The sequence below is a fragment of the Brachyistius frenatus genome, unplaced genomic scaffold, assembly GCF_029030835.1.
Source record: "Brachyistius frenatus isolate BFR_SWC_R1_liver_20210118 unplaced genomic scaffold, ASM2903083v1 Contig_139, whole genome shotgun sequence".
NCBI classification, from domain to species: Eukaryota; Metazoa; Chordata; class Actinopteri; family Embiotocidae; genus Brachyistius; species Brachyistius frenatus.
Genome location: NW_027210738.1, coordinates 874,531 through 896,874, shown reverse-complemented (window position 1 = coordinate 896,874; position 22,344 = coordinate 874,531). Strand labels below are relative to the sequence as shown.

Genomic DNA, 22,344 nt, shown 5'->3' with positions numbered 1-22,344 from the left:
GTGAGGAAGCAGGTCGCTTGGAGGAGAACCAGCGGTGCGCTGACGTTAACCGTGTTACCGGGAGCCACGGAAGGATAGTTGGAGGACTTCCACCGCCGACGTGTTGGAGCTTTTTAAAGCACCGGGACGCACTCCAGCGGGGACCAGCTGTCACAGTTCACCGGCCGTTTGTTTTAATGGGCTCTCCGGTGTTCCTAAACGTGAGTAAATTCAATTGTAATCACGAGCGCTTGTCAGGAATGCTTCATATCTCACTTTCATCTCACTCCGCCCGGGAGGTGATATTTGGTTTGTTTTTATTTTGTCTTTGTCTGATGTCTTCTTTTTTTTAATCTTTTTTTTATGGAATTTATTATTTTTTTTTTTACAAATTTGTCTGTATCTAATATATTTTTTTTTCCTTCTAGGATTTATTTTTTTAATTTTTACTTTGTCTGCCTAACGTCTCTTTTTTTATATATATTTTTATTATTATTATTATTTTTTTTTTTTAAAGCTAATGGTTTGTGGGACTTTGCTGCTGTTGGTGAATAATTTACAATTTCTTGTAATTAATACATTGCAGAAGTGCAACAGGTGACGAAGGCAGGCTGCAAACACCAAAGCAGTCTGTGATAATGAAGCAAACACACAGAAGTTATTAGTCATATTTTTTGGGGGATCATCATGAATCTGCTGTCATAAATTTGATGAGTATTTTTAATTAATATTCATACTCTAAATCCAAGATTAGGCTGCAATGCCCCCAGCACATCAGGTTGGAACCAAATTGGGACCAGAATTGGACTTTTACCATAAAAAATAAAAAATTAAAAAATAAAAAGTGGTCGTTTTTTTGTTCACTAACATCATTTCTAAATAAATCTAACAAAATATTTTGGATAAACCCAATTTACCCACTTTTTTTCTGCTTTGGAGAATTAAAAACATAAGTTTTGATGTAACTGAAGTTGTTTTTAATATATTTAGAAATATTATACTGCAGAAAGAAAAGTAATGAAACTAGCTCTTCTAAAGCTAACCAGCTAAAAGCAAACTAGCCTACCTTGCACAAAGGTAAACATGTAAACATGTTTTTTGGATGTTTTCTTTCTGCGGGTAAAAAAGAAAACACGCAAATGGCTTCAAATTGACTAGTGAATGGAAAAAAAAACACAGCCAACTGTGTTTCATCTTTAGATGCTGAAAATAAAAACTTACAGTATGTTATTGTTTTGAAATTGAATGTAAGATCTGTGACAATTATTGATAATTGGGGAGGGGAAAAAAATGAAGGTTTTACGACTTTATACTTGTTAAACCGTTTGGCTAAGGACCTTCAAACTTGAACACTTTGAAAACCTTCCTGCTTTTGTCCTCATTGCTGCCCGCCTCTGTAAAGTAGATTACTGTGGAGGGTCGCCAATGAACTCATCCCTTAATGGAAGCAATTTGACTTGTATAAACTTCCCCTATAAACAGTTTTGCAAAGTCAGCAGGAAGGGAATTAAGCCTCGCTAATTGGCCCCCTTATTTTACTTTAGCGGTACAGTATTGCGGCGTGTACTTGTACTTTTATATAGTGAGGTGTTTTTGTGGCTCCCCCAGCTGATTCCTGTGTGCAGCAGGTGGCTTCACGTCCCTCCGAGACCTGAAATCCAGTCAGGCGGAGACGGCTCGTCTCGTCTTATAACCCCCTTAAGTTGTTGTGGACTAATGTTTCAGCAGCAGGATAAACTTTCACTCAATTTGCGCTCGAGTAAAAAAAAAAAAAAATGTATTAGTCTCCGTTGGAACTGGATGTGCATCAAAACCGAATTAATCCCTCCTACCCTCTCCCTCCACCCTTGTTGGCCTTCAAGAGGACTTTTTTTTGGTTTGTTTGTTTGTTTGTTTGCGCCGTTCACACGTCGCATTTTTATGGCTCCATCGCTTTTACATGGATTTATGGATTGCGAGGTGAATAAGCGTCGGTAGGAGCAAGCAGCTTACGGCTGTTGAATGGGAGTGTTGGTCAGAAGCTGCTTGGTCAGCATAAAAATGGCTCTGAAGGGTCAGCGCTCGAGCAATTGCACAAATCCTTGTTAAATGGGGGTTTTGAACCGGAATAGTAGCAGCAAAAGAAAAAAAGAAAAAAAAGGGGCTTATCACCTAGTTGTGGCTGGGTTTTTTCACACCGTCACTGTGAACTACACAATGTGCACGTTTAATACCGTCCTACTGGTTGTGCTTCTTTTTTTTTTTTTTTTTAAATTTTTTTTTTTAGCATGTGATTTACTTTGTTGGAAAAAAAATCCGAAAAACTATTGAGGTGAATAAAAACCAAACTCAAGTTCCGGTGATTTTTTTTATTTATATTTTTTTCCCATGTATGATTGTCAGACCCGTGTCATCGTTAGGATAAACAACTACTTTCATCACCAGTTTTCAAGTGGTGGGTTTTGTATCTTTTTGAAGGTATTTTTATCTGCTGTTTGAAGACAAGAGATCGACATTTCAACATCGGTATTTCTACAGATCGCCAACAGCAGCAGACTTGCAAACCAAATTTAAAAAAAACAACTGGATTTTCATTGAAGGGGTTTTATTAAAACTAGTTAAAATGTTTATAACTAAAACTGGATCTTATAGCTATTGTGTTTTGGAATTTTCCCCGCCTCCTTCCCCCCCTTTCATCTTCACTTCCCACTTCCCTGTGGCCAAACCCTCGAGATGTTAATCTCGGACCATATCGTGCTGCTGCTTCCTGCTTTATCGGAGGCCTCGATGCCAGCCGGGAGGGGGAGAGAGAGGAAAAAAAACCAAAAAAAAGCTGTTGCACAAGCTGTCACTTCCTGGAATGAGTGTTTGACTTATAAGGGGGTGTCACTGCGTACATCGGCTCGGAGGGAGAAGACGAGCGAGACGAAAATACACCGGGGAGCCGAGTGTCACTGTCACCGGCCAAAAAACCCCGCATGGCCCCCACGTCAGATGAGAAAGGCCAAGTTGAGTCCCAGCGGTGTGTCGGAAAGGATTTTTCCCCAAAGGTTGGGTTGGGAACAGAAAGTTGTAGGATTAGTGAAGGAAACCTTAGATTAAGTCTTCAACAGACAGTCTGGGGAATTATTTCACCTCATAGAAGCCATTTATTATGGTGCATCAAATATTTGAGATTAGTAAAGGCTTGGACCTGCAGTACATTAATCAAGATTTTTTTTCTTGCTATTGCAAACTCCAGTTTCATTCCCATTTTAATGTTTTACAGATGGATTTTGCTACTAAATACTTCCTAGCACAATTTTTTGGGGATGTTTTCTTTCCCCTAGTCTGAAAGAAAGAAAAAATATGCACAAAATCTGCGAAATTGACGAGTGGATGAAAAGAACCTTTTAGATGCTCTAAATATGACCTGCAGTAGCTTAATGGGTTTTACATTTTAAAATCTGTGACATTCATTAATAACTGGAAAAAATAAGGCATAAAATGAAGGTTTTTGATATTGCATCAAATTATTTGGGGGTCTGAATAAGAAAAGCAATGGAATCTAAATTTTTCACCCACTTCTGCTGCTCTATAGAAGTTTTATTTTATTTTTTTGCCTGTTTTGGTTTCATCATTTTAGGTCATCCTTGATTTTCTAATTAAGTGAACTGTGCTGAGTTTTGGAACATGATGTGAATATTTATATGGATTTTTGATATGTCCGTGCATCAGTGTTGAAGAAAAGACCTACATGTGGTAGATTTCTCTTATATTTCTTTTTTTATTATATATATCTAGAGAATTGCCTGTAAATTCAACCAGAACTTTAAAACAGCAATATTTATCTCTCCGTGTTGATTTTCCCAGTTTGATTCGTGTAAATGTAAATCTATTGCTTAAAGCGTTGACGTTTGAATCGACATTTATGCCTCTTGCAAAAAAACTGTCTCCATTTGCACGACGATCTATGTTTTTAAAGCATATTTGGCTTTACGTTTAATACTTTTGTTCTTTTTAATTAAAATTCAGAGGTCGGTGGTCCGGAGGTTTAGTGTGGCGGTTTGTAAACACCGAGAGAGCCCTGTGAAAAGTTTGGCCGGGCCAGTATAACTGTACACCAGCAAGTCTTAATTCTTATTAGCCTACAAAATCCTACACCTCCTGGAGCATGATTTAGACACATGGGTCCAAAATCCTGCTCCATTATTTCAGATTTTAAATTTAATCTAAAACAACATAAAGTCTATTGAGTGTTTATGAGGCTGTTGCGCAATCTGTAATGAGGGCTGGATGTACAGCCAATTCAAGCTTTTATTCATTACAGTATCAACAAAATCTGTATACTTTAGGGTTTTACTGTATCTGTTGATGCTGATATTGGCCACGAGACATCTTCATCGTCCAGTTGCTGTTCAATGGGAACATACCGCGTGGCATTTTAATGTCGCAACTGCTCGCAAGTTATAGACGCAATCCAGCCTCAACCCCTCTCCAGCGTGCGGTGTTAATACCGCGAGGATTAAGGGTTTGATTTCAGGCCTCAGGTTAACCAATTAAAGCCTGTCTCGGTACAGCCAAACATATGGCGTTGAAGCCAAGCTCTTACAGTAGTCTGTGTTGTAAGAGGGGCGGTGACGCTTTGACTCGCCCTCGAAGATCGTGTTCAGTCAAATTGTACCACAGATTAAAGTGGGAGGGGCTGGACAATTGCAGCGAAATTCACATTTACACGGACGCTAATTGGATGTGGAGGACCACAGGAAATAGTAGTCAACTAATTTTGGCATTAATAAATGTATTTTCTAATTAATGTATCAATCTATAAAGAAATAGAATAAATTACAGTTATTTATTTATGAGCTTGTTAAATTGGCAATAAAAATATAAATTCTGAATATGATTTCCAAATGGAACATTAATCCATCAATAAATAGCTCCAATTAAAAAACGATTTACATAAAACAGTCAATAAGTGCATCATTTAAAAATTCATTTACGAATTCATAAGTAAATAAAGGCATTTAAAAAAAAAATCTTTAAGGAAAATGCAGTTTAAAAAGATGAATAAATAACTGGATTCACAAATGTTATCAAGACATTTCTTTTTTCCTTTTCTCATTTGCATTTCCCCGCTGCTTTTTTTTCTTTCTTTTCTTTTTTTTGTCTCTCCTTCCTTTTCCTGTTTGAAATTCTATTTGCTGAGTCAGCTTCTGATATCGTGACAAAACATGTAGTGGCGCCCCGGATGTCGACGATGCCAGTTCCGGCCTCTTTGCTAAAGACCTTTAACAGTTTTATTGCTGCTTCCCAGATGTTCGGACACGCCCCACCCCAACCCCCCACCCCCACCCCGTTGCTTCGGCAAAACCTTTGTACCTGAAGACGGCACTTGAATCCTTGTTAGTAAAACCGGTGTTCAAAGAAACACAGTTGGTGTAATTACAGGAGAATCCCTTAAAGCAACCTTAAACTCCAACCGTGGCTGTTGAATACAGACTTCTTAGAGGTGGTGGCGTTCTTCACTCGGTGGTACGTAAAAACATTTGTATGTTTTTGAGAGTTTTTTTGTGTACAGAAGTATCAAGAACCTACGAACTAGATCGACTCAACCATGATGCTCGTATCTTTCTGCATGTAGTTGTAAAACATTTTTTTACTGTTTGGTGGTGCCTTTTTTTTTTTTTAAACAGCTGTTTTTGTCAATTCTGTGTCAGTGACGCCGTCATTGGAGTATATTTGTGTTTCTTTGTTCATACAAGAACTTGTGAGTTGTAGCTACTGCCTCTGGCTGTGGTAAATAAAAGAAGCGCTGCTCGCACGCCCTGTATTATATGCGAGATCTCTGAAGGCCTTTGTTTTGACGCACTGGTGATTTACTTAAGTGACTTGGCAAATCTGTTCAAATTTCTACCCAATCAAATTCACGGACAGGCTGCCCCCTTGTGACACAAAGCGATTGAGCTTTCAGCCGATCTGCTGTCAATATTTTGTAGCCTTGGTTACGCCAAGAAATGAGCTCAATTTAATTGAAAATGTGTAGAATACATACAGAAAAAAACAACAACGTGCTGTTGAATTTAAGCTGTTGCGATTAAATGTGCGTGTTGAGTTTCAATTTGTTATTGTTCACATAAAAGACGCTTACTCAGCTGGTTTGGGTGGAGCTCAGCTATGTTACTAAAAAGAAAGTGTAGCACTTTCATTTTTTGTAAAAGTAGTTCTCCGTGAGGAAAAGAAGGTTGGAGAACCCGGTTGACGAGATCGATACCCTGCTCGTGTCTGTATGATAAATACGAAGCTAGCGCCAGAGGGCCGTTTAGCTCCGACTGGAATAAACGTGAAGTACGTTGAAGGAAATTTCACACACTTCTTCTGTTTTGTCTACAGGGAGTTCGGTTGGTGCGACGTTGGCCTTGTCCTTTCAGTTTCCGAGGTGGTTATGAGAGCAGGTGTTGTTCGGCATCAGATATTTAGACTTAGACGGAGTGATTTCCATGCGTTTTGCATTTCGGCTCTGTGCAGGTTTGAACGGCTTTCCGACATTTACATCTGATGACCTCGATTAAATGCAAAATCTCTTCTCCTACTTCCTTCTTTCTTATGAATCGCGTCTAGACTGGTGGACAAAAGTCAGATGTTCTCCGAGCTTTTCCGTCCTTGTACAGTAACGCAAATCTAACAGCTTGTGCATTCGCCTTTGTGCACCTCAATGGTTCAATGTGTAAGATTTACAGGGATCTGTTGGCAGAAATGAAATGTGATATTCATAATTAGATTTGTCCTGGAGGTTGAGTTGCAGAACTTGTGACCTTTTTCAGGTCACCTAAAGCTGCAACAAGGCTGCGCATTTCCTTCCACGGGATAAAGTGGGTATAGATAATGGATAGATAGTTGAATAATTATGCTCTAATGCAATCAATCAAACTAAAGATCGTTGTGTTCATATCTGTATGGGGAACGGCTCCACTTCCATGTTGCACCGCCATATTTCTGTAGTAATCCATGTGGGCAAAAAAATTAAAAACTGTTTTTTTAGAAAGGGGTCCTTCGAGTTTGATTATTGGGAAGTAGAGGTTGAATAGAGGTTCAGTTGATTGCAGTCTATAACCTCTCCACTAGATGCCACTAAATCCTCCAAACTGCCTCCTTTCAATGCATAATAATATGAAATATAGCCTCACAAAACAGGACTACATTTGGAGGTCCCAGTCTGTTTTTTTGAAAAAGTATAAATTAGAAAACATCTATTGGAGAGTAAATTCAAAGCAGGTAACATTTATATTGAATTATTAATTACGAAAATAGGGTTTATTCATTCATTTATAAAAAAAATTAAAAAATTCTGTCTCCAGCAGTTGCCTGTTGAGCTTTACCTATTGACACCATGACATTATGAAGGCAAATTTGTGGGCATCAAGTTATGGCTTATTTAGTTTTAACGGCATCCTATTTCCCATCCTCTTCTGTCATGTCTTTCAACGTTGCTGTCATGCTGTACGACAGATTTACTTTCAAACTTGTGCAAATAACAGCCGGGGTGCGTTTTCATGTGGCCCGGCTTCATCTGGTTTTAACAGTGGCTCTGCAAGTCTGTGCCAGCCTGGCCACATGAGGTAAGACTTGAGCCCCATTCAGTCTGCTGGACTCCTGTCTGATTCCTGCTGGCACTCCATTTAATGCTGCTTCCACATGAACAAGTCGTAACCGCAGTGCTGACTTGAGAGTTCAGACATGGCCACCGTGAAACGGGGGAACTGCACTTTCCCCCCCCCGAGGGGTGTTTCTTTCATAAAACTCAGCTGTTCCCTCATGGTTTCATTTTTTTTTTATGCTGCCTTCGTGTTCAATACTGTTTTCACTGTGGATATTTGAGCTCGCGGGGATTTTGATTCTTCAAATAGAGCATGTGAGTAGTTTTACTGGAGAATTTTCACACTTGGTAGCCTGAAGTTATCTTACCTAACTCTAGAATATATCGAATTTCTACATTGTGGTATTTTGTGGTGTAATCATGGGACTGTATTAAAGGAATTTTCTAAATATCCTTCTAAGACAGGGTGTATTTGTTGTAGAAATTGATAACGAAACAAGAGCTTTTTCAGGGCTGAAAAATCTAACATTGTAAATCTAGCTAGAAAAATATATTGTGTGATAGAACAAGGTCAGTAATTTGGTGGCATAATACGTAACACTTGTTTCTGTACATGCTTCTAAATGAACTCATTGCCAAGTGTAAGCGTGTGGCGAGACCGCAAACTGTATTATGTCACGTCTGCTGATTCGGGAGTTTTGTAGCCCGAGACCGAAGTTGTAAAAATTCAGCTGTCCCCCCGAGGACCGCCGGGAACTCAAACGTGACGGCGGTGGGTCCGGTTTTGGTCCCGTGCAGTTATGGCTCTTATTGCTCAAGATCATAGCTGAAACCTGACAGCTGTTTACTGTACGTCCGATACAACAGCCAGGATTCGTGCCAAGCATATCGTCCTTTTATATGGTCTTGTAAAATCAGGACGTAATAGACGTAAAACTAATCTTTTTTTTTTTTTTATCATTTTAGGGTGCAGACTACTAAAATGCCCTTAGAAACAGAGTGGCTTCGTGATATACTCCACTATACAATATACTTGCGTTAGTCGACCTACAAACACAAACAAATTGACCCCTGACCTCCAAACGGTCAAGTTCACCGTCCTGTCAGAGGGAACGAAACCAACAGCCTGGTCGTGACCCACTCCACTGTGTCACGACCAGGCCGTTGGTTTCTCTGTCCCACCCTGGGAATAACAAATATGTAGTGAGAAGTTTGGTCCGTCTCAGAGCTCCTTATCTGTAGGTTAAGTATGGGTGTGTCGCTTTCAGCTGTGGGCTGTCTGATGAGGCCTAAAGATATTCAGGTAAAAGTTCCCTCTGCGGAAAGGCTCTTAGCAGCGTGGTCAGTAAGGACTCTGTTTGCATGTTGTTGTTGTTTTTTTTAGTCTTCCTTTACTTCTTTAGAAAGGGTTTTAAAGAGTGGAAATGGACAGTAAAATGGGTAAAAAGGAAACTCGTCTTTATAAATTGGTCCATGGCAAAAAGTTGCATTCTGCGAAAAACATAAAAGGCTACTACATCTGTAAAAGAAAAATACTGCAGCAAAACTTTTTTTTAGTGAAAACCTTTGACATACTGAAGAAAGGGTGGAAATGGAAGTTAAAAATATAGTCACGACTGAAATGTCATGTGGACAAAAAAAAAAACCCTGAAAACATACATTTTTATTTCAAGAATAAATGTTGAATGCTGTTTGCAATGTGAGCCGGTTTTCCTCTCAAAAGAGAGTTTTTTCTTTCTTTTCTTCTTCCTAGTTGTTGGAGGTTTTCTTCCTGTTAAAGGGCAGTTTTTACTTCCAGCTATCGCTTGCGTGGGAATCGTTGGGTTCCTCTTTATATTGTCAGATGCTTCTGCAGTAAGGACTTGGTTACGTTAAGGGGAACTGAGATGACTTGTGTTGTGTCGTCGGAAAGGAGGTTCCAGCGACCAACCATCAAAAAGACGAATGTAAGCAAGCGATGTCTCGAATGATGCCGACGGCCTTGTGTTTGGAAATGCCTAAAAAAAAAAAGAAAGAAAAGATGAATCTGGACATGTTTTTGGGTCGCATCCTTCCGTCAGCCTGGTTTTTGAAGTCCGGCTATTTAAAAAAAATAATATTTTGTCACATAGTATGAACCTTTCATTAGAAGTTATGCAGTAGAAGTGTCAGCTGATGGTTTCATACCGATGGCAGTTAAAAAAAATTTTTTTTTAAAAACACAACGCTATCATTGATTTTCTGGGCCAGAGAAAAGGGTCTTATGTTTAGTGGGGGATCCTTTTCTAATAATTGTCCTTATTGTTGAGATGGATTCAATCTGTTGTTTATACAGCAATAATCCAGAAAATACCCTCCGTGTCTGCTGTGTTGAGTTCAGGGTCTCACAGTTCTGTCTGACTTACTACATCATGCATTTGCCAGTTCATTTAAAAAAACCAACGCTTCGGAGGCTTTGGTTTGTGTCGCTGATAAACTAAGAGGCGCTTCTGACAGTTTGTTCGATCATTATTTGACAATTCGGACTTATTTGCGAGTACTTTTGTTTCCATTCTTGAAAATACTTGTCGTGTTTCTTCCCCCTATGTCGTGTTTCTGGAGAAAGACAAAGCAGGTCCACGCTTCGGCTCTTCGACATTCCAGCTGTTCATATTTCCCGTTTTCCGAGCGAATCGCGGCCCGCCGGAGCTAATCGGCATCACATTCGGGAGCGGCTCGTCTCTCTTTTGCCAAGTCCTCGCGCTCTCTGCGGTCCGAATTTTGAATTCCACGCATTTCCCAACGAAAGAATCCGCAACACTGTTCCCTGAACCTCACACTCCCAGTCTGTCTCGCTTTAATCCCCGTCTACAATTTTGCTTCTTTTTTTTCTTTTTTCTCCTCTCTCTCTGTCTCTTGGCATCTGGTCTGCTGGGCAGGAACTTGTTGACTCAGCTTTGATCCCTTCTCTCAGACATGCATACCCAAACACTCATCCACAGGCCGTTGACTTCACACAACCAAACTTCTGTTGCGTTGTAAGCCATTTAACTTATCAAACAAAATCTCATGACCTTTAACAGAGGGCCTTATTCACAATCTTTCTGCATTGTGCTTTGTTTACGGCCGAAAATAGCCGGCAAAAAAAAAAAACCAAAATATTTAATTTACAGTCATTCGAGATGCCTGAGCCGTCTGCATTTGCTCGGTAGATAACTTTCAGGTGGATGTAATGTGTACCTTCCGAGGCTTTGCTATGCGCTCCAGTTCCTCGTACCTCGGGGCGACTGCTAACCTGTTTGGAAACTACCCCTGTGACTTTCCTGCTCTTCCTTGACCCTGTTCTTACTTCTGGCTTCCCGCACGACTTGCTTGTAGCTCGTATTAAAATGAACGTTGAGTTCTTGGAGACATTTGAGGATTTCTATAATTGTAGGCTGCAAAGGGTTCTTGTGTTTGGGAATGTTGGCAGAGAACAGAATGAGCTGCAACAGTAAACTATCTTTGGTAAAGTATTGTTAAAGTAAAGGTTGGCGCCTGCTTTGTAAGAAGGACGGGCATTTCAAGCAGAAAAGATACGATTTGAAATTCACCCGAACTTTTTGATTATTAATCAACTGTTCGATTTGTTTGTTTCGAAGGAGATTCAAACGTAACTTTTTTAAGTCTGTAGTCGTCTCCGCGAAGCTCGTCTTCTTCTTCGCCTGGTGTTGTTTAATTGCGGTTGGCAGGAAGCTTTTAGGCGCATTACCACCACCCTCTGACGGGAGTAACGCATTACAACCAGGCGCCGGTAACAACTTGGAAAATTAGAAAAGAACGATTATATTTTGACGACTATTCAAATAGGATCTGAAAATCATGTTCCATACCTGCTTGGTAATCTTGTGGATTTTAAATTTTTTTGCTTCCTGGCCCTGCTTAGTCATCATACAGCACTCTTGTAGCCTCAATTTAGATGCAGCCATCTCATAAGCTTGGAAACTCTTTTATTGTCATGTGAGCTTATGGTGTGGATTGAAACTGAAATAATTGTGAATGCGTTGTCTCAGGGACGCTGACTTTCCTCAGGTAAGGCCTTTGCTACACGAGGAAATATGATCATATTACATTTCTACTCGTACATCCCCCTTAACCCTTCAACTTTTTTAAAAAAAAATTTCCACTCATCTCTTTCCCATTGAGATGCATTTTAACTCTATTTTTCTCTTCCGTGAGTTGATCTGACACCGAACTTTCATCTGTCCCCTAACATACCGGGTATAAATAAATAACCCCTAAATGCTGTTAGCATCTTGTTACCTCTCGAAGCTACTTGTTTTGCACATCACACTGCATCATTATGGACACCTTAAGCTACTGAAATGGCCGACTTGATTAAAAGGTCACCCATTGGGTGCTCAGGAATAGACGTACACTATATTAATGCTGAGCGTTAATAGGCTTTGCATGAGTGACAGAAGGGGGCGGCTATGTATAGTTCCCAGGGAGGCTTGACTTGGAAGCTCTGATAATTAGACTGCGTGTATAAAAGTGTTCGTAGCTTCCGGGTCTGAAAAATTAGCCTGATGCAGAAGCGCCTTAAGCTGCAATACCACCGAGTGCCACTAGAGGGTGGCTCAAAAAAAAAAAAAAATTTTTTTTAAAAAAAGCCACGGGCTCCATAGAGTCCCATTCAACCCATCTCATAAAATTCGAAGTCGATAAAATTTTATATATATATATATATATATACATATACACGAGTTTAGGAGGATCTATTGCCTTAATTGAGCATGTAAATAAATCCATAGTTTAAAAAAATAAATAAATCAATGTGGAAAACGACGGCCACTTCCTTTATGCAGACTCCCAGAATGGTTACAGCTTCCAAGGTCGTGATTTTTCCCATAACCCTCTTAGCAGCACACTTTATTTTGTTTTCTCTCGACCCGATCGCTCGGTGGGGGTCGCGGTGTGTCGTCTCTGGCCATCGGAGCCAAACACAAAGTAGGGCAGTCGGCCTCCGAGCTCGTATCAGGATGTTGTCTCCGAACAAATTCCTCGCATTTCCTATACATTTAGAGGGGGCGGGGGGGCAAAGCTTTGGAAACTTTTACTTATTTATTTATTTATTTTAAATCTGGCTAGGGCTTGAAATAGTGTGTGTGTGTGTGTGTGTGTGTGTGTGTGTGTGTGTGTGTGTGTGTGTGTGTGTGTGTGTGTGTGTGTGTGTGTGTGTGTGTGTGTGTGTGTGTGTGTGTGGGGTGTAACAGTAATTGAGAGGCTACTTTCCGCTGCCAAACCTTTAGGTATCTCAGATCTTGAAACCCCCTCTGGGCCACTCAAGGATTTAAAGGGATAGAGTGCGTTTCTCAGGGAGTGTCGCGCTATGCGGCCGGCACGTCGGTAAAAGGACGCGCCGGGTGTGTTGCGCTTTTTGAGCGCCGCGCCCTTTTTCCCGCCCTCGCCGCGGCGCACGCAGCTCTTCAGGTGATTGTTTTTCAGGCCCCGTTGGCTGTTCGTGTGGGTTTTTTTTTCTTTCTTCAATAAACGTTGTTCATTGCAGACTCTTTGTCTGCTGCGCGGGAAGGAAACTCAATCCCTCCGCCGACTCCTCCAGGACTGCAGATTCCATGACTGCAATAGTGAGAGTAAAGCTTGAGCGGCTTCCAGCGATCGGGATCCGATACTTCACTCCGACGGAGATGTTATCCAGCTTGGCTTCGGCTTCAAATAACTTGTTGTTGGGTAGAGTCGAGGATCTGCAATGAGTCTCACAATCGAATAAAGCGTTTTATATTCAGACTGGAAAAATACTACAATTTAAACTTTTCTGTCCCAACATCATCAGGACAGAAAAGTCTGCCGCTCGACTGCGAACGGGCGAGCGTTTCCTCGGGTCATTTTCTGGCCTTTAACCGTTCGGGGGTTTCGAAAAGAAATAAGGACGTCCCCGAGGAACCGGGGGACACAGTGCTTTATGGTTAAAGCACTGTGTCCCTGGATACCTCCATACAGTATACAGGACGTGACACTCCGGCTGTGAGGCAACACGTCGAGGTTATTTTCGATGCGAGCCGAAGACATTCCTTCACATCTGGAACGTGACGTCTGTTTTTTGATTTTAAAAGTTTTCCACCACATTGTCTTTGTTGTGGCCCCCCTCCTCCGCCCCCCCCTCCCTCTCCCCACCCGTCCTGTCCCTCCATCTGCTCCGCAGAGGATGTAGCGTACCCCGCCGAATGAAAGATGGTCGATTCCGCTTTATGATTAAAAGAAAAAAAAAAAAAACGTCGGTTTCCATAAACACCCCCCCCCCCTCCCCCATTCAATTTCTCATAAAATTCTCAGTCAATGATATTTTTCCCACAAGTCAAGTTATTTCGGTCTTGTTTAGCTGAAGTAATCCCGTCATTTATAAGAAAATAAGCTTCAAAAATAAATCCTTTGGGGGGGGAGGAGGGGGGGTCTGTTTGATTGATAGACCTGTGGTGCAGTCAGGTTACGGCTATCGGTGGGCGGGACTTAATGTCGTCATGTTTCCGATCAGATCAACTGCTCGCTCCTCCCTCCCCCAGCTCGTCCAAATATGGTCACTTCCGGCTCCGAACTAGCAAAAATGGCGACGGGCGAAATCCCAACTTCATTGTTACGTCTTTATTGGCATTCGGGTTGTGATACGATCGTGTATTCTGTCGCGCCATAGTTTACTGGTGTTAAAGCACTTTGTCGGTCCGTGTCATTTATTACACAGTAAAAAAAAATTTAAAAAAAGGGTATGAAAATCATCAATGTTATAAAGCGGAAAATATGCAGGAATTAATTATTTAGAATTTTTTTTTTTTTTAACTGTGTCCTCACTCAACTCCCCCCCAGGCTCTCATCTTAAAATCTTCTGTATCCGTTTCTTTTCAGAACCAGCTAAACGCGGCCAAGCTCGCATGGTAGCGGTCCGTCGGTGACGTCGCGGAAAGGAGACGAGGAGGAGGAGAAGGAAAAGCAGGAGGTGGGAAGAAGAGAGGAGGAGAGAGAGAGAGAGAGGGAGCGCGTGGAGGCCAAGATGGGCGAGACGGAGGACGAGCGCACGGCTCAGGCCGGCCAGCTGTTCGAGAACTTCGTCCGGGCGTCCACCTGTAAAGGGACGCTGCAGGCCTTCAGCATCCTCTGCAGGCAGCTGGCGCTGGACCCTCTGGACCACGGCGGCTTCTACGGCAAGCTGAAGGCCGCCGTCAGCACCTGGAAGGTCAAAGCCCTGTGGACCAAACTGGACAAACGGGCGCAGCAGAAGGTCTACAGTCAGAATAAAGCCTGCCAAGGCACGAGGGTAAGAAAAGACCGACCCAACGCTGTAAAAGTAGTTTGTTTGTTTGTTTGTATCTGAAGTCGCAGGTTCGTGCCGTGCGACCCTTTCGATCACACCAGAGCTTAAACTAATAATATCCTCACTGCAATATTTACCAATGATCCATTGACCAAAAAAAAGTGCCAAATATGACCATATTTTGTTGTGTACGACAAGTTTTATAGAAGAGTAGAACTGCTAACCAAGTTCTGCTTTCTCTGTTGTAAATATATATTGCGTTTCCCTTCGGCTGCCGCTGGGGGAAAAAATACAAATAAAAAAAATAATTAAAAAAAGAAGCTTTTCACGTGACCAAGCAGGATTAACAGTAATTTACACAGCTCTGCTCGTCGGCGGTAAAATAAGTCTGCAACGCAAGCGTGAAAACGAGATCCGAACCGGAGAAATTCGCCGAAATTTCGTTCGACAAATAATCCTACGCGATTATTTCTGTAATCGTACGCAAATAATTATTAAAAGGAATAAAAACAAACACTACCAGCCAGAATTAACTTGGTTTTGTGCCTGTAAGTTACAGTCAGTATAACGTCGAGATGAAGTATTACGAGTTGCTTGCGGAGGAAACTTTCTGAAGCCTTGTTTACGCGGCCGTTTGAAATAGTTTCCACTGAGGCCCCGAACGCACTGTGACAGGTCAGATATGCACTTCATGTCTCGGGTTTGGCGTTTCACATCATGTGGTCCAGTGTGTGTGTGTGTGTGTGTGTGTGTGTGTGTGTGTGTGTGTGGCTTCATATCTTAAAGGAAAAAAGATAAGATGTCCCGGAGGGGGGCGGGATGGAGGGATGGGGGCGGAGTGGAAGAAGAGAGGCCAGAGACTTGCAGAGGGGAGATTAACACAGCAGAAGGGTTGGGCTGCTTGGTCGACCCAAAAATAACAGCCAAACTATTATTCCAGACATTTTTTATTATTTCTTTTTTTTTTCCATCGGAGAAACTGCTATTTTGAGAACGATGGACTTGAAGCTGGGTGGGCGAGTCTTCTGAAACTTAAAAAACATCAGCATTAGGGCAGATGATTTGGCAGACATTTCTGTAACTCTGTTGTCTTTTTTTGTTTTTTTGTTTTTGACATGCGAGACGGTGCAAATTACACTCTGCCAAAAAGCGATTTACGCTGCGAACTGTTAAACTAACATTTCCCAAATGGCTGCGCTAATTGTTTTGCCAGTTAACCCCCACCCCCACCTCCACCCCCACCCCCGACCCCATAATCATAAAATTGGCCAACGGCTCTCTGACCTGGAAATGAGACGTTGACCGTGGTTACGGAGGGACGTTTGAGAATCTCCAGATGAAGCTGCCGACAGTTTCTTTCAGATTAAAGGGTGAAAGTAGCTTCTTCACGACTGACGGCAGAGTCCATGATACTCACTCACTGTGCAAGTCGTCTTTTTTTTTTTTTAACATCGCTCGCTTGAAGTACGCCGTACCCCAGAAAACTAGTTCCTACATGGTGCTTAGTTTGGTCTAAAAGCCGTTTAATCCCCGTCACCATCGTGGGAACCTTTTTTTTTATTAATTCTGGACGTTCTTCAAGCGTTGTTGTCGGTTTTGAGCAAGAAATTCAGCTTTTAAATAATAAAAAATAAAAAAGGACTTTCTTGATTTAAATTTATGAATTGTCATATAAGTAGTGCGAAAGGTCACATGACCAGATTAGTTTACTTCCTGCTTGCACCGCTGGGAAAATCTTCGTCTTCCTCCGACTTCCTCAAAAGGAAGTCAGTTAAACGCCTTAATTAACGGATAGCACGATCATATTTTGAGAATCAAACTCCCAATATTTCACTAATTTAACTTGATAATAATAATAATAATAAACTTTATTTGTATTGCACCTTTCATACAAGAAATGCAGCTCAAAGTGATTTACAGCGAGAGAATTACATGCAGTGTTTCACATAAAAACAGATTTAAAGGAACATTTAAAAAATATATAGAAAAACAATGAGATAAAACAGATAAAATGCACACGAGTACACAAGTAGAGTTAAAATATAAAATGAGCAATAATGAACTCGACATGAGTTCAAAAAGGGGCGTTTAAAACTTTACATGTCAGAAAGGTCTTGGAAACTAAAATGCATTTACTCAAATTGCAAGGAGAATTGCAACCGTCGTCTTCCTCCTCCTCATCATCATCCTCCTCGTCTTTTTGTGTGTGTGTGTGTGTGTGTGTGTGTGTGTGTGTGTGTGTGTGTGTGTGTGTGTGTGTGTGTGTGTGTGTGTGTGTGTGTGTGTGTGTGTGTGTGTGTGTGTGTGTGTTACCTCCGCTCAGTGTCTGATCATCGGCGGCGGTCCGTGCGGTCTGCGGACGGCCATCGAGCTGACGCTGCTGGGCTGTAAGGTGGTGGTGATCGAGAAGAGAGACACCTTCTCCCGGAACAACGTGCTCCACCTGTGGCCCTTCACCATCCAGGACCTGCGGGGCCTCGGCGCCAAGAAGTTCTACGGCAAGTTCTGCGCCGGCGCCATCGACCACATCAGTGAGTTGTCGCTCTATTGTATTTGATAAACCTGCAATGAAGTGAGAGAAATAAGTGTTAATTCTACCAACAAAAAAAAATAAAAAAAATTCTCTCTTTTCTGGAAAGACAAATAGTTTCAAAGCAACAATTTTGTCAACCTCTTTGGATTCAGGATCTCTTTTTAAAGTTACTTTGAAATGCCAACGAGGTCGTAGGAGCTGTATCGAACTATATCTTATCTATATCTCACTTATATCATCAGGAAATAAACTATATGTAAATATTCAAATCATGTAACGATTCTCCTTTCTTGAGACCCAAACAAAAAAAGAATATGAAAACACTGTGTTGGGATTTTGTTTTTACATTTTGTCTGACTGTTTAAAAAAACAACAACAAAAAAACTACAAAGCCAAGAAGAGCTGCGTGATGGAATTATTACGTCCTAATTTATAGCTAACATCTGGCTAAACTGAAAATGATCTGGCTCTTGCAAAGACACGGGAATGTCTCACCAGACTCCAGATTTTAAATGTGAAATATACAGAAAATCTTTAATACAATTATGTCAATTATTCATTTTTTTTTTTTTACTACCAATGGCTTAAATGTAACAGATGTTCCTTTTTACGCTCTCTAGCTTTTACCAGTGTGTCCACAAACCGGGGTCAGTGTTTTTCAGCTGCGTGACTTCCAGGAGAGAGGGTTTTTTTTTTTTTTTCCAGCAAACCTACTTTGCTGCATTTTTTTTCTCTCTTCTGTCTTTTTTTTTTTTTTTTACCTCCCCAATGGGACGTTTCCAATCAGCGCTTGTTTGCTCTTCCGGCTTTAGTAACCGTGTCACGTATAAATACCTCCTCTCAAAAAAAGATGAGCTCAGGCCGGTGACTTCTTCGCCTCGTCTGTATTTCTCAGCTGTTGTCGGCGTACCGGAGTGATGCGTCTCTATTGCTCTGGGTTTAAATACTCACGAGTTAGTATTGGCTTATTTTTGAAGTATTCCTTTTATTTTGAAAAAACACGAGGAATTGTAGAGCGTCTCAATGCTTTGCAAAACTCACCTGGGAGTTTTAAGATGCGTATAACCTTGAGTTGTGTACTTTTCCGGTTCTAGAGTATGAACACGTGTATGCTTTTGTTGTTTTTGCCCACTCGAAGGTATCCGCCAGCTGCAGCTGATGCTGCTGAAAGTAAGCCTGATCCTGGGGGTGGAGATTCACGTCAACGTGGAGTTCGTCAAGCTTGTGGAGCCGCCGGAGGAGCGGACCGAAGACGGTGAGTGGGTCGCTGTTCGTCCGGTTCCTTGTTGTTGGGACCGTTTTCGCTTGTCCTCCACTACTTCAAAGAACTGAAAGAGTCACGGTTTTAAGGTTTAAGGTCAGGTTCGGGCTGAGATTTTTCATTTTTTTCGGGGGCCTCCGGGACGAGCCCACCGATGGCCGTAACCTGACTGCACCACAGGCCTGTCAATCAAACAGACACGCCCCCAAAAACACGGCTTTTTGAAGGTTATTTGCTAATTAACGACGGGATTAGTTTTCAGATGGACTGCCAGAAAACTAATATGAAGGAGAGACTTTAGCTAACAACACTAGAATAATTTCAGCATAGTAGTTGAATGGGAGTCTATGGAGCCGGAGGCTTTTTGGAGTCAACCTCTAGTGGCCCTCTGTGGTATTGCAGTTTAACGTACTTCCGCATCAGCCACTTTCATACACCGTCTGTGGCTCAGGGGGGGTTTTCTGTCACTAAGCATCCTAACCAGTGTGGTATTTTGCGGAGTGGCGGTGACCTGCAGAGGCTCGCCTGCATATCTCAACTATATATGGAAATCTGCCTGCACGCAACACATGTTGAAATGATCAGAAATTTTTTCTCGGAAAGGTTATATTTATAACAAACCGTGTGGAAAAACAGGGCTATTTAGAGGGTGCTGCAGTTGGTTATATTTTAGTTGTCCCGAGTTGGCTTCCCAAAATATGCTAAATGTCCTAAATATATGTCCCAAAAAAAAGTCTTACGGCGACTTTCTTACTTTAACACTCCTGGGAGCTCGACACCAACTGAGAGAACTGATGTGTTTGTTCTTTTTAAAATTGAGGTAAAACCAAAACTTTAAACTGTCTTTAGAGTACATTATTTATTTATTTTTGTGTGCCTTCTCAGGTCCCAGGTGGCGAGCGGAGGTCCGTCCCTCCGGACATCCCGTCTCGGACTTCGACTTCAACGTTGTGATCGGAGCCGACGGACGCAAGAGCACGTTAGATGGTGAGAGAGCAGCAGAGCTCCCTGGATGGGAGCGGTGCTGGTGGGGCCCACGTTAGAAGTTATTGACCCACATTTAGCAGGACGATGTACCCTGCAGCCAAAGCGCTGCTTGTTTTTTGGGAGTTTTTTCTTTTACTAGAAATGAGGTGAAGTGTTTCGCAAAGCTGCTTTCCTGTTGACATAGTTTCAACTAAAGCCTTGTTAGCTTTACGTCAGAGTGTAAAGCCCCCACTTCTCCTCTCGGGCAGGTTTCAGTCGCAAGGAGTTTCGAGGGAAGTTGGCCATCGCCATAACGGCGAACTTCGTCAACAGGAACACCACGGCCGAGGCCAAGGTGGAAGAGATCAGCGGCGTGGCCTTCATCTTCAACCAGAAGTTCTTTCTGGAGCTCAAAGACGAGACCGGTGAGTCGAACTGCTCCAGATTCGTCCTCCTCAACAATATGAAGCGCCTCGGGTCCTGAACGCATCGCCGAAGTGCCAATAAACACGTTAACATCATCACCCTCTCATCTAATATTGCGATTATACATGATACAATCTAAATAAACGATGAAATCTAAATGTTTTCATATTGTGGCGCAATTCGCGCTTTTTGTTAGCGTGATCTCTGTTTCCATGGCAACTCAGGGGGGGGCGTGACTAACAACTGGAAAACAAGTCCAATTATATATCCCAATTGAGAAGGCGGAGTGACATTTCTAGTAATGATCAAGGTGTGGTGTCATGGTGATTTAATCCAAATGTACAGTTGACCAATCAGATCGCTGGGTCGGACCCACTTGTCGTATAACGTTGAGTAAAATACGCTCGTCTTCTTCAGGGATCGACCTGGAGAACATAGTTTACTACAAAGACAACACCCACTACTTTGTCATGACGGCGAAGAAGCAAAGTCTCCTGGAAAAAGGGGTCATCATGAACGTAAGTTCCCACACACTTTTAGAGTCTAGCGTGTTAACCTAACATGCAGTATTATGTAATTACTGTTCTCCAACTGTAAACAGTCGCTTGGCACCGTTCCTCTTTTCCGCAGCAATAAGGTTCATTTGTTCATTAAAACACTGATAGTAGCTGCTGATATTAGCGCTCCACTGGTAGCGTTACACTTCTATAACACTGTCAGACTCACAGATAACAGTTAAAAAACACAAAAGTAACAATCTGGACGCAACAGAACCCACATTTTTTTCCCGTATGTTTTTACTCGTAGTTTTCATTGACAAAATTAGCAGTAAAACATGCTTTAAAGAACACGCACACACACAGACGCAAAAAGATTTAAAGTCCGCTCCCAAAGCAGAGAGTCAAATTGTTTTTTTTCTGGGTGGACAGGAATGTGCGCATGCTCGCCAGACCGGTGAGTGACGGGTCTCTGCATGGGATGACGAGGAATTAGGGCTCTAATTAAACACTTGCTGTCTCTCTCACCTACACACACACACACACACACACACACACACACACACACACACACACACACACACACACACACACACACACACACACACACACACACACACACACACACACACACATTGCTATCGATTCAGAGGACATTACATTGACCTGCATTCATTTCCAACAAGAATCAAATTCTGAAACATTAAACCTGATTTTCACCTTGACATTTTATGACGTATCAAGAAACACAATGTGCCTGTGTGTAAACAGATTTATGTCCCCACAGCGCAAGTAATACCAGTACACACACACACACACTCGCGTTGCTATCAATTCAGAGGACACTACATTGACCTGCATTCATTTCCAACAAGAATCACATCCTGATACAGTAAACCTTATTTTCACATCGAAATTTTGTGACGCAATCTCGAGACTTTGCCTCCAAAAACAGAGGCAAGTCCCCACAATGTGCCTGTGTGTGAACAGAGATATGTCCCCACAGCGTGAGTAATACCAGTACACACACACAGGTGTTGAAACCCTGCCCTGCTGTGCCCTCTCTGGTCTCACTCTCATCTTACATTGCGCATTAGTGCTGAGTGATATGTGCCTCTGCGTCAGCCCTCTCTCTCTCTCTCACACACACACACACACACACACACACACACACACACACACACACACACACACACACACACACACACACACACACACACACACACACACACACACACACACACGTGGTGCAAACTTAAGAGGCCTCGTCACTTATAATAGCTCTCTGATTCAACACATGGACTCACGTGGGGTTTTGTCTATATGTTCCTCCTGCAGCAGTCTACATCTCAATACATTTTCAATTCGATTTCTTCATAGATATTAAACTCTGAATCAGTCCCGATTTTGTTCCTCTGTCCAGCCTGCCGTGCTGAATCTTAGGAAACTTTATTTTTATTTTATTTTTTTATTTTAAAAGACGATGGGATAATGACGCCTCTTAATCTGCTTACAAAAATTAATTTCCTGAATGACTCAGAGGGTTGATGACGTCATTCATGTGTGTGGGGTAGCAACATGTTTTGACCATACACTGTTTATAAAAGTGTTCGTAGCTTCCGGGTATAAAAAAAAATGAGGCCTTAAGCTGCAATACCACCGAGTGCCACTAGAGGTTGGCTTCAAAAAAGCCTCCGGCTCCATAGACTCCCATTCAACTAGTCTTATAAAATTCTCAGTCAATAAAATTTCTCCACGAGTTATTTTAAATTGCTGAGTCACACAGTGTCCCACAAACATGGTTCGGATGTTGCCCGATTCTACACAATTTCCTCCACAAAACTATTTTCCTTGCCCTTAAGGCTA

At 41.9% G+C, this 22,344-nt stretch overlaps 1 protein-coding gene across 6 annotated transcripts in view; it reads left to right on the top strand.

Annotated features, from left to right (window-relative positions):
* The window catches only part of mical2b (microtubule associated monooxygenase, calponin and LIM domain containing 2b), a 48,659-nt gene continuing 26,315 nt past the window's right edge, over positions 1–22,344 (top strand). For 4 of the 6 annotated variants that reach the window (XM_069715172.1, XM_069715169.1, XM_069715173.1 and 1 more), the window contains exons 1-7: positions 1–200; positions 14,390–14,798; positions 17,119–17,326; positions 18,467–18,583; positions 19,475–19,576; positions 19,825–19,980; positions 20,399–20,499. In XM_069715172.1, the coding sequence (XP_069571273.1) occupies positions 14,535–14,798; positions 17,119–17,326; positions 18,467–18,583; positions 19,475–19,576; positions 19,825–19,980; positions 20,399–20,499 (948 nt within the window). In that variant the 5' untranslated portion in view covers positions 1–200; positions 14,390–14,534. Of the gene's footprint in view, positions 201–6,434; positions 7,557–7,578; positions 7,850–14,389; positions 14,799–17,118; positions 17,327–18,466; positions 18,584–19,474; positions 19,577–19,824; positions 19,981–20,398; positions 20,500–22,344 lie in introns of those variants that run through there. The other 2 variants (XM_069715171.1, XM_069715170.1) reach the window with 2 other exon arrangements.